At 48.2% G+C, this 12,657-nt stretch overlaps 1 protein-coding gene across 1 annotated transcript in view; it reads right to left on the bottom strand.

Annotated features, from left to right (window-relative positions):
* Positions 1-241: 241 nt before the first annotated feature.
* Positions 242-12,657, bottom strand: part of LOC138274036 (vomeronasal type-2 receptor 26-like) — a 100,533-nt gene continuing 88,117 nt past the window's right edge. The window contains exon 4 of the mRNA XM_069218928.1: positions 242-1,162. Within this exon, the coding sequence (XP_069075029.1) occupies positions 273-1,162 (890 nt within the window). The 3' untranslated portion in view covers positions 242-272. The remainder of the gene's footprint in view (positions 1,163-12,657) is intronic.

A 12,657-nucleotide genomic window follows, 5' to 3' on the forward strand; every position in this document is an offset into this window, starting at 1 on the left:
GAATCACAAGCATTTTGATAGTGAAATAGTAAAATAGTGATGAAAACACATTGAAGAATTTGAAATTAATTTTGGTAATGTAGGAATATTCAAACACATATCAATTGTTTTACTTATGGGACTTGTAACATTCACTCTGCATATAAACTCAAACTTTGATATACACAGTATTTTAAAGAGCTAACAACACGTCTTTGAAAAGATGAGATGTGTCTCATACCCAGCAGTTTTAAAAGGCACATTAAAACAATGTTTCTGACTATAAATTGCTCCTATCCACTAGACTTTCTCGTGTTTAAATCAGGCCTGAGCAGAATGATGTAACACTTAGGAATAAATATACAGCCAAGCAGCCCAGTGCTGGAAGCCAACATAGCAAAGATCTCCACTCCTACCATGTATTTGCCTTTGGTGCTGAGGTAGGCTGGGATAAAAGACACCCAGACAGTGCAGAACACTAGCATGCTGAATGTGATGAATTTTGCCTCATTGAATCTATCAGGCAGGTCCCTGGCCAGGAAGGCCACAATAAAGCTCATAAAGGCCAATAGGCCCATGTAACCAAGTACACTGTAGAAGGCAGTGGTAGAGCCCTGGGCACACAGCAAGATCATCTTGCCGGTTTCAGACTGTGTGTCAGTGCCTGGATGGGGTGGAGAGGTGAGCAGCCAAGTGGCACAAATAACTACTTCACCCATTGTGCACAGGATGACCATAGAGGCAGATACCCGAGGTCCCAGCCAGCTGCCTAACCTGCTCCCTGGCTTTGTGGCATTGAAGGCAATGACAACAGTAATGGTTTTTGCCAATACACAAGAGACAGCAACAGTAAAAATAATCCCAAATGCACCTTGTTGGGTCAAACAGGTCAATGGTGTAGGGCGTCCAGTGAACAGGAGGGAGCAGATAAAGGCTAACATTAGGGAGACAAGAAGGGTGTAGCTGAGTTGTCGGTTATTAGCTCTGACTAATGGCGTGTCCCAGTATTTAAGAAAGATTCCCAACACTCCAGCTGTGATTATGGAGCAACAAATAGATATGGAGACTAAACTGGCACCAAGGCTATCAGTATATGAAAGATAAACCAGATCCTTCTGGATGCAGCCGTCCTTCCGCTTATTGGGCCACTGGTCATCTGAGCACTGCAGGCAGTTTTCCATGTCTAAAAGCGAAAACATATTTCTCATTTATGATAGAAATGGCACTTGTATCATAACATTGTCACTGTTTCTTTTATTAATGGCCAAAGTTATGTATAAAAGTAAAGAATTGTACTATCTCCAGAAACTTCCACAATAATGAGTGAGCATACAATAGTCACATAGGCTTGCAAATATTAATGGAATCAATAAAAAAGAAATGTGTGACTGAGAGTGAGTGGTAAAAATGACATGCATTAACCAAAAGCTGAACATCCTTGAGCACCAGTAACTGTTGGAATGGGTTCTGCCCCAGCAGTACGCCCGGATTTTTGGCTTCTGTTGATCACCATTTTTTTGGACTTATTACTCTGGATGAGCCTCTTTAATGGTGTCTCTCCCATGGAAATCACACAGTAAATGGACTACAGATGTTTACCACCAGTGTCTGCCTTTTAAGATAATGCTGCTGTGATGCAGCAAGGGTAAGGGACACTTGGCTGGTAACACGTGAACACGGGTGCACACTAATGTGTACATGTGTGCGGGCTACACATGGGAGAATACTGCCATGCCCAGCCTCGTAACAGTGCACAGGTAGCTTGGCGCAATGAGAACTCTGCAGGGATAGGAATTCACCTGGGTTAGGTCTCATGAGAGCAGTGTACACTATTAGGGAATGACAGTGTGCTTTACTGTTTTAACTATATTGACACCCCATTACACACAAAGGGAGGGACTGCCTTAGAGTGTAGTTTCCCTCCTCCTTGGCCTGCAGAGACAATAGCCATCTTGAATTAGAGTGTAACCTGAGTGAGAAAATCAAATTTGCCACTTCCAAAATGATAACTGTAAATCTTGTGGATCATTCAGAGATTTCATATTGTCACAGTTCAGCTCAGTAACAGAGCCCAGGTCTGTTGTCACCCTGCTGGGTCCAGTAATTACATTTTCTCCAGCAGTAGGAACAAAGGCCGCCCCAGGCTCCTGAAGAGGCAAGTGGTAGGGCGGAATGACCAGTATCAATCATCCAGCTGTCATGCTGCACCAGGGATGGGCCTGCCCACGTACATGGAACAAAGGAGAGTACCAAGATAACTGGAGCCAAACCACTGGGGGCTGCCTTTGAAATTCTATCGTGCAAGTCCCTGGCACTAATGTTAGCGTGGGGTGGGGCTGAGGCCACAGGAGCTGATGTGACCAGTGGCTCCTTGATGTTGAAAATGTGAAATGTCCCAATATGCCTGTGGAGGAGGATTGTGATGGGGTGGAGAGGTGATGTGGCACCCCAGGATTGGTTAGGTGTGCGTACCTTCCTCTTTAAAAACTCTTGCACACAGGTAAGACTCGCTTCTTGTCTGCGGATTTTCCAAGAACTGAGCTGCTGGATCTTGGAACTGCCATGGAGTGAAAGGAGTATACCCCTAACCCCCTACTCAGGACCCAGGACTCTGTCCAGTTGACCCCAGGAACAGTGGGTCTCCCCAAGGACCAGTGAGGCTGGCCCTCTAAATTGCACTGAGGATCAGCTAGGGGAAGACTGCACCTTTCTGTGCCCATCTACAAAAACATGAAGGAGAACTGGTGCAGGGAGCCAGGAGAATTAGATTTTGAAGGGCTGCACGGCTCTGGAGGTGAGGAGAGTTGTAGCAACTGCACCTCTTGGAGAGATCACCACCAAGAGTGAAATGAGCCCAGGATTATCCAAATTAGGGCACTGGGGCCTGAGTTATTGCATTTTAAATCTTGGTGACCTTTGACCTTCTCTTCCACCGATCATGTGGGGCTCCGCCACAGATCCAATACATTTTCACAGGTTGGTCCATGGCCCGGGAGTTGGTGCAAGAAAGCTTGATTTATTTTCTTGGGAGCGAGGGAGTGCATGGGGCCCTCTCCACATATTACCAACTCACCCGCTGGCCCCCCTCCCCAAAGGGGTTCTCTTCGCAGGGGCCAAGACCCCATCCCCGTCCCCGTGTACTATAATTTAGGGTGAAGTGCCATCACTTTTCCCAATGAGGAGGCATGAAGGGCCCAGGACCCACCCCTGGGCCCTGGAAGGCAGCACCAATGTCACCCTGTCTGCCTGTTGGAGCAGGCAGACACTGAGAAGGACTGCTGACTCACAACACACAGAATTGCTGCCCACATGATGAGCCAGTGAGGGTAGCTTAGGGTAGGCTCTGTAGGAAGCTGGCCTGGTGTGTGGTGAGTACCTGTGGTATTATCGCCTTATACCATGTCGAGGTATCCCCTATTAGTGAAGTGTAGGCAGTGTCTAGGAAGCCAGGGCTCTCTAGAGGTAGCTGTGAATGAGCAGCCAAGATTTATCTAAGAGACATGCAAAGTTTATGCAATACCACTGTAGTCACACAGCACTTATACACATTAAAGAACCACACAGCGATACAAAAAAATAGGTAGTATAGTAACACCAACACTAAAACAGTAGATAGGCAATACTCCAACAGGATGTAAGTAAAGAACCAAATATATGTACTTCAGCAATCAGAAATTTGCATAAATAGCAATAGAAAACAGTGAAAAGCAATATACAAAACTGAAGGCCTGGGGAGGACAAAGCCATATTCTAAGTAAGTGGAATGCGAAGGTCTGGCCCCCACACAAGGAAGTGGAATCCGTAGAGGGGAGCTAGAGGAACTACAACATCTCAAATGTAATTCCTAGAATGCCCCCCTACGACCAGGAGAAAAGAGGAAAGTAACAGTTTTTTCCCCAACCAACCAAAAGGACTTCAGAGAAAGATATTTTAAAGGAAGGGGACCAAGTTGTAGGAAAGTACCATATTGCCTGGCATGTTACCGCCATATTTCACTGTATATATGTTGTTTTAGTTGTATGTGTCACTGGGACCCTGCCAACCAGGGCCCCAGTGCTCATAAGTGTGCCCTGTATGTGTTACCTGTGTTATGACTAACTGTCTCACTAAGGCTCTGCTATCCAGAACCTCAGTGGTTATGTTCTCTCATTTCTATCCAAATTGTCACTAACAGGCTAGTGACCAATTTCACCAATTTTACATTGGCATATTGGAACACCCTTATAATTCCCTTGTATATGGTACTGAGGTACCCAGGGGTTTGGGGTTCGAGGAGATCCCTATGGGCTGCAGCATTTCTTGTGCCACCCATAGGGAGATCTGACAATTCTTACACAGGCCTGCCAGTGCAGCCTGAGTGAAATAACGTCCACGTTATTTCACAGCCATTTACCACTGCACTTAAGTAACTTATAAGTCACCTATATGTCTAACCTTTACCTGGTAAAGGTTGGGTGCTAAGTTACTTAGTGTGTGGGCACCCTGGCACTAGCCAAGGTGCTCCCACATTGTTCAGGGCAAATTCCCCGGACTTTGTGAGTGCGGGGACACCATTATACGCGTGCACTATACATAGGTCACTACCTATGTATAGCGTCACAATGGTAACTCCGAACATGGCCATGTAACATGTCTAAGATCATGGAATTGTCACCTCAATACCATTCTGGTATTGGGGGGACAATTCCATGATCCCCCGGGTCTCTAGCACAGAACCCGGGTACCGCCAAACTACCTTTCCGGGGTTTCCACTGCAGCTGCTGCTGCTGCCAACGCCTCAGACAGGTTTCTGCCCTCCTGGGGTCCAGGCAGCCCTGGCCCGGGAAGGCAGAACAAAGGAGTTCCGCTGAAAGAGGGTGTTACACCCTCTCCCTTTGGAAATAGGTGTGAAGGGCTGGGGAGGAGTAACCTCCCCCAGCCTCTGGAAATGCTTTGATGGGCACAGATGGTGCCCATCTCTGCTTTAGCCAGTCTACACCGGCTCAGGGATCCCCCAGCCCTGCTCTGGCGCAAAACTGGACAAAGGAAAGGGGAGTGACCACTCCCCTGACCAGTACCTCCCAGGGGAGGTGCCCAGAGCTCCTCTAGTATGTCCCAGACCTCTACCATCTTGGAAACAGAGGTGTTGGGGGCACACTGGACTGCTCTGAGTGGCCAGTGCCAGCAGGTGACGTCAGAGACCCCCTCTGATAGGCTCTTACCTTTCTTGGTAGCCAATCCTCCTTTCTTGGTAGCCAAACCTCCTTTTCTGGCTATTTAGGGTCTCTGCTTTGGGGAATTCTTCAGATAACGAATGCAAGAGCTCACCAGAGTTCCTCTGCATCTCCCTCTTCGACTTCTACCAAGGATCGACCGCTGACTGCTCCAGGATACCTGAAAGATGACTACCAGCAACATTGTAGTGCCTAATCCTGCCGGCTTTCTTGTCTGTTTCCAGTTGGTGCATGCTCTGGGGGTAGCCTGCCTTCACCCTGCACCAGAAGCTCAGAAGAAATCTCCTGTGGGTCGACGGAATCACCCCCCCTGCTAACGCAGGCACCAAAAGACTTCAGGTCCCCTCTCATCCTGACGAGCGTGGTCCCTGGAACACAGCAACTCTGTCCAAGTGATTCCCACAGTCCAGTGACTCTTCAGTGTAGGAGGCTGGACTGGCTTGTAGTGAGTACCAAGGGGTACTTACACCTTGCACCAGGCACAGGTATCCCTTATTAGTGTATAGGGTGTCTAGCAGCTTAGGCTGATAGATAATGGTAGCTTAGCAGAGCAGCTTAGGCTGAACTAGGAGACGAGTGAAGCTCCTACAGTACCACTAGTGTCACTTGCACAATATCATATGAAAACACAATACACAGATATACTAAAAATAAAGGTACTTTATTTTTATGACAATATGCCAAAGTATCTCAGAGTGTACCCTCAGTATGAGGATAGCAAATATACACAAGATATATGTACACAATACCAAAAATATGCAGTATAGTCTTAGAAAACAGTGCAAACAATGTATAGTTACAATAGGAGGCAAAGGGGACACATAGGGATAGGGGAAAAACAAACCATATACTCCAAAAGTGGAATGCGAACCACGAATGGACCCCAAACCTATGTGACCTTGTAGAGGGTCGCTGGGACTGTAAGAAAACAGTGAGGGTTAGAAATATAGCCCACCACAAGACCCTGAAAAGTGAGTGCAAAGTGCACTAAAGTTCCCCAAAGGACATAGAAGTTGTGATAGGGGAATTCTGCAGGAAAGACACAAACCAGCAATGCAACAACAATGGATTTCCAAACGAGGGTACCTGTGGAACAAGGGGACCAAGTCCAAAAGTCACAAGCAAGTCGGAGATGGGCAGATGCCCAGGAAATGCCAGCTGTGGGTGCAAAGAAGCTGCTACTGGACAGTAGAAGCTGAGGATTCTGCAGGAACGACAAGGGCTAGAGACTTACCCTTTGGAGGATTGATTCCACACGCCGAGGAGAGTTGTGCAGAAGTGTTTTCCTGAACAATGACTGCCAACAAGCCTTGCTAGCTGCAAATTGTGCAGTTAGGGTTTTTGGATGCTGCTGTGGCCCAGGAGGGACCAGGATGTCGCCAATTGCGTCTGGGGACAGAGGGGGCGTCGAGCAAGACAAGGAGCCCACTCAAAAGCAGGCAGCACCCGCAGAAGTGCCAGAACAGGCACTACAAAGAGGAGTGAAACGGTGCTCACCCGAAGTTGCACAAAGGAGTCCCACGCCGTCGGAAGACAACTTAGAAAGTCGTGCAATGCAGGTTAGAGTGCCGTGAGCCCAGGCTTGGCTGTGCACAAAGGATTTCTGCCAGAAGTGCACAGAGGCCGGAGTAGCTGCAAAAGACGCGGTTCCCAGCAATGCAGTCTGGCGTGGGGAGGCAAGGACTTACCTCCAGCAAGCTTGGACTGAAGAGTCACTGGACTGTGGGAGTCACTTGGACAGAGTTGCTGGATTCAAGGGACCTTGTTCGTCGTGCTCAGAGGAGACCCAGGGGACCGGTGATGCAGTTCTTTGGTACCTGCGGTTGCAGGGGGGCGATTCCGTCGACCCACGGGAGATTTCTTCGGAGCTTCTAGTGCAGAGAGGAGGCAGACCACCCCCACAGCATGCACCACCAGGAAAACAGTCGAGAAGGCGGCAGGATCAGCGTTACAGAGTTGCAGTAGTCGTCTTCGCTACTTTGTTGCAGTTTTGCAGGCTTCCAGCGCGGTCAGCAGTTGATTCCTTGACAGAAGGTGAAGAGAGAGATGCAGAGGAACTCTGATGAGCTCTTGCATTCGTTATCTAAGGAATTCCCCAAAGCAGAGACCCAGAAAATAGGGTTTGGCTACTTAGGAGAGAGGATAGGCTAGCAACACCTGAAGGAGCCTATCAGAAGGAGTCTCTGACATCACCTGGTGGCCCTTGCCACTCAGAGAAGTCCAGTGTGCCAGCAGCACCTCTGTTTCCAAGATGGCAGAGGTCTGAAGCACACTGGAGGAGCTCTGGGCACCTCCCAGGGGAGGTGCAGGTCAGGGGAGTGGTCACTCCCTTCCCTTTGTCCAGTTTCGCGCCAGAGCAGGGCTGAGGGGTCCCTGAACCGGTGTAGACTGGCTTATGCAGAAATGGGCACCATCTGTGCCCATGAAAGCATTTCCAGAGGCTGGGGGAGGCTACTCCTCCCCTGCCTTAACACCTTTTTCCAAAGGGAGAGGGTGTAACACCCTCTCTCTGAGGAAGTCCTTTGTTCTGCCATCCTGGGCCAAGCCTGGCTGGACCCCAGGAGGGCAGAAACCTGTCTGAGGGGTTGGCAGCAGCAGCAGCTGCAGTGAAACCCCTGAAAAGGCAGTTTGGCAGTACCAGGGTCTGTGCTACAGACCCGTGGGATCATGGGATCGTACCAACAATGCCAGGATGGCATAGAGGGGGCAATTCCATGATCTTAGACGTTACATGGCCATATTCGGAGTTACCATTGTGAAGCTACACATAGGTAGTGACCTATGTGAAGTGCACGCGTGTAATGGTGTCCCCGCACTCACAAAGTCTGGGGAATTTGCCCTGAACAATGTGGGGGCACCTTGGCTAGTGCCAGGGTGCACACACACTAAGTAACTTTGCACCTAACCTTTACCAGGTAAAGGTTAGACATATAGGTGACTTATAAGTTACTTAAGTGCAGTGGTAAATGGCTGTGAAATAACGTGGACGTTATTTCACTCAGGCTGCAGTGGCAGGCTTGTGTAAGAATTGTCAGAGCTCCCTATGGGTGGCAAAAGAAATGCTGCAGCCCCTAGGGATCTCCTGGAACCCCAATACCCTGGGTACCTCAGTACCATATACTAGGGAATTATAAGGGTGTTCCAGTATGCCAATGTGAATTGGTAAAATTGGTCACTAGCCTGTTAGGCTCTGGATAGCAGAGCCTCAGTGAGACAGTTAGTCATAACACAGGTAACACTTTCAGGCACACTTATGAGCACTGAGGCTCTGGCTGGCAGGGTCCCAGTGACACATACAACTAAAACAACATATATACAGTGAAAAATGGGGGTAACATGCCAGGCAAGATGGTACTTTCCTACATTAAGTCCAAGTTTGGTGGAGGTAAGTCCTTGCCTCCCCACGCTAGACTGCAAACCTGTGTACTGCGTGATTTGCGGCTGCTCTGGCTCCTATGCACTCTTCCAGGATTTCCTTCGTGCACAGCCTAGCCTGCGTCCCCAGCACACGTCGTGGGACCCACCTTTGTAACTTCGGGTGGACTCTGGTTCACTAATCTTCTAAGTACTTCTGCGGGAGCTGCCTGCTTCTGTGAGGGCTCTCTGAGTTGCTGATCGCCCCCTCTGTCTCCTCCTCCAAGTGGCGACATCCTGGTCCATCCTGGTCCTCAGCAGCACCCAAAAACCTCTACAGCAACCTTTGCAGCTAGCAAGGCTTGTTTGCAGTATTTGTGCGTGGGAACACCTATGAAAGCTTCATCGCGACGTGGGACATCTTCCCTCCAAAGTGGAAGTTCCTAATCGTCTTCTTTCCTGCAGAAGCTTCTTCCATCCGGAGGCAGCTTCCTTGCACCTTCATCCGGGGTTTTCTGGGCTCCTGTCCCACTGGACACTATCGTTACAATTGGACTTGGTCCCCTTGCTTTGCAGGTCCTCAGGTCCAGGAATCCATTTTCAGTGCACTGCTGGTGTTTGTCGTTCTTGGAGAATCCCCCTATCACGACTATTTTGCTCTTTTGGGGTAGTAGGTATACTTTACTCCTACTTTTCAGGGTCTTGGGGTGGGATATCTTGGACACCCTGACTGTTTTCTTACAGTCCCAGCGACCCTCTACAAGCTCTCATAGGTCTGGGGTCCACTCGTGATTCGCATTCCACTTTTGGAGTATATGGTTTGTGTTGCCCCTAGACCTATGTCTGCCTAATGCAACCTATTGTAATTGTACACTGTTTGCATTACTTTTCTGACTCTTACTTACCTATTTTGGTTTGTGTACAGATAACTTGTGTATATTACTTACCTTCTTACTGAGGGTACTCACTGAGATACTTGTGGCATATTGTCATAACAATAAAGTACCTTTATTTTTAGTAACTGTGTATTGTGTTTTCTTATGATATTGTGCATATGATATAAGTGGTATAGTAGGAGTTTTGCATGTCTCCTAGTTCAGCCTAAGCTGCTTTTCTATAGCTACCTTCTATCAGCCTAAGCTGCTAGAAACACCTCTATTCCACTAATAAGGGATAACTGGACCTGGCACAAGGTAAAAGTACCTTTGGTACCCAATACAAGCCATGCCAGCCTCCTACATTGGAGCTTAAGGAGTCTCTGCTTAGATAGAAGTTTTGTTATAGGAAAGAAACCTACAAAAGAGTTTCTGTTTAACATGCTTGTTGTAGATGACCAAAACCAAGCTGGCCCATCAAATGAGAGGTTAGAACATGTAGAAACTTCCCAGTCTGACTCAGAAGAGTTGCCTGAAAAGCGTGAAGAGGGTTCTGAACAGGGTCTGCCCCTTAGCAGGGCACCTAGTAATGATGGTAGTGATAGAGGTTTCCATCACAGTAGGGCATCCTTTATTCCTAGAGGCCAGGTTACCAGGGTCCAGACAGTTAGGGACAGGTCCCCCTCTGAAGTTTCCAATTTGTCATCTGTGTCAAAGCATTCCCAACCCACCCACCCTGAGGATAACTTGTTAGAAAGGGAACTCAAAACGTTGAGGTTTGAAGAGACCAGACTGAAGCTTAAACAGTAACAGCTGGCTCTAGACAGGGAATCCCTAGACCTGGAGAAGGAGAGACAGACATTGGGGTTTGGACCCCATGGTGGCAGCAGCAGTATTCCTGATAGTAATCCTGTTAGAGAGCATGATTCCATGAATCTGCACAAGATAGTCCCCCCTGACAAGGAGGGGGATGACATCAACAAGTGGTTTGCTGCACTTGAGAGGGCCTGTATGGTACAGTTGGTCCCTCAAAGGCAGTGTGCTGCTAGTTTGTGGCTATCTTTCACTGGAAAGGGTAGGGATAGGCTCCTTGCTTTTAGGAAAAGTGAAGCTAACAGCTACACAGTATTGAAGGATGCACACTTGGATGGATTTGGCTTAACCACTGAACAATACAGGATTAACTTCAGAGACACCAGAAAAGAGTCCTCTCAAGACTGGACCGACTTTGTGGACTGTTCAGTGAAGGCCTTGGAAGGGTGGTTACATGGCAGTAAGGTATCTTACTACGAAAGCCTGTATAATCTTATTCTGAGAGAGGATATTCTGAACAACTGTGTGGTCTGACTTGTTGCACCAACACCTAGTGGACTCAGATCTGACCTCTCCCCAAGAATAGGGAAAAAAGGCAGACAAGTGGGTCAGAACAAGGGTGAACAGAAACGTTCATACAGGGAGTGACAAGGATGGCACGAAGAAGGATGGTAAGTCTTCTGACAAGGGTGGGGACAAAAGTAAACATACTGAGTCTTTATCAGGCCCACAAAAATCCTCTGGGGGTGGTGGGTCCAAATCCTCTTCCAATAATCAACCTAAAAAGCCTTGGTGTTAATTGTATAAAGTCAAAGGCCATTGGGCAACTGATTCCAGTTGTCCAAAGAAAAACACCAAACCTCCCACCACCACAACCCCTGCTGCAAATTCTAGTGCCCCTAGTAATAGCACTGGTGGTGGGAAATCTACTAATAGCCAATCCAAGGGTGTAGTTGGGCTCACTATTGGCAATGTAGTTGGGGTTGGTCTTGTTAGGGAGACCACAGAGGCTAATTTAGTCTCTGAAGGTGCCATTGGTTCGGCCACCTTGGTTGCTTGTCCCCTTAATATGGATAAGTACAAGCAACTTCCCCTAATAAATGGTGTTGAGGTTCAGGCCTACAGGTACACAGAAGCTAGTGTAACTATTGTCATAGAAAAACTGGTCCACCCTGAACAACACCTACTTGGTCAGCAGTACCATGTGACAGAAGCTCATAACAACACTCTTAGCCACCCCATGGCTGTTGTAAATCTCAACTGGGGGGGGGTTACTGGTCCAAAGAAAGTTGTGGTTGCCTCAGATTTACCTGTAGACTGTCTACTAGGGAATGATTTAGAGACATCAGCTTGGGCAGAAGTGGAGTTGGAGGCTCATGCAGCAATGCTGGGCATTGCTGGGCATATTTTTGCTTTAACCAGGGCTCAGGCCAAAAAGCAAAAAGGACAGGGTAACTTGGATCCTGGAACAATGGACCAAGTGCTCCCTAAAGCTAGGGGTAGCAAGGGTAAATCCCTACCCACTATCCCTCCATCTACAGATGATTCCCCTTCTGAGGAAGAGGAATTTTCTCCCTGTGCAGAACCTTCACCAGATCATCTGGCAGCAGACACCACTGAGCTTTTGGGTGGAGGGGGGCCTGCCAGGGAAGAGCTGAGTGTGGCACAGCAAACCTGTCCCACATTAGAGGGTCTCAGACAGCAAGCTGTCAAACAGCAAAATGGGGATGTCAGTGACAGCCATAGAGTATACTGGGAGGATAACCTCTTGTATACAGAGGCAAGTGACCCAAAACCTGGAGAAGCCAGAAGATTGGTCATTCCCCTGCAGTACAGAGAGTTTATCCTAACTCTTGCACATGACCTTCCTTTGGTTGGGCATTTGGGCCAGATTAAAACTTGGGAAAGACTTGTCCTCTTGTTTCACTTGCCTAGGATGTCAGAGGACACCAAAGATTTTTCTAAGTCTTGTGTGACATGCCAAGTCAGTGGCAAGACTGGTGGCACTCCACAGGCCCCTCTAATTCTACTTCCTGTGGTTGCGGTGCCCTTTGAGAGGGTAGCGGTCCACATAGTTGGCCCCCTTGACCCTCCTACTGCTTCAGGCAATAGGTTTATCTTGGTGGTTGTGGACCATGCCACAAGATATCCTGAAGCAATTCCTCTAAGGACCACTACAGCTCCTGCAGTGGCAAAGGCCCTACTGGGAATCTATTCCAGGGTGGGTTTCCCTAAAGAGGTGGTATCAGACAGGGGTAGCAACTTCATGTCTGCATCCTTAAAAGCAATGTGGAAGGAGTGTGGTGTTACCTACAAGTTCACCACTCCTTACCATCCACAGACTAATGGACTGGTAGAGAGGTTTAATAAAACTCTCAAAGGTATGATGATGGGACTCCCTGAAAAACTCCGGAGGAGATGGG

The sequence above is a fragment of the Pleurodeles waltl genome, unplaced genomic scaffold (assembly GCF_031143425.1).
Source record: "Pleurodeles waltl isolate 20211129_DDA unplaced genomic scaffold, aPleWal1.hap1.20221129 scaffold_139, whole genome shotgun sequence".
In the NCBI taxonomy this organism is placed as follows: Eukaryota; Metazoa; Chordata; class Amphibia; order Caudata; family Salamandridae; genus Pleurodeles; species Pleurodeles waltl.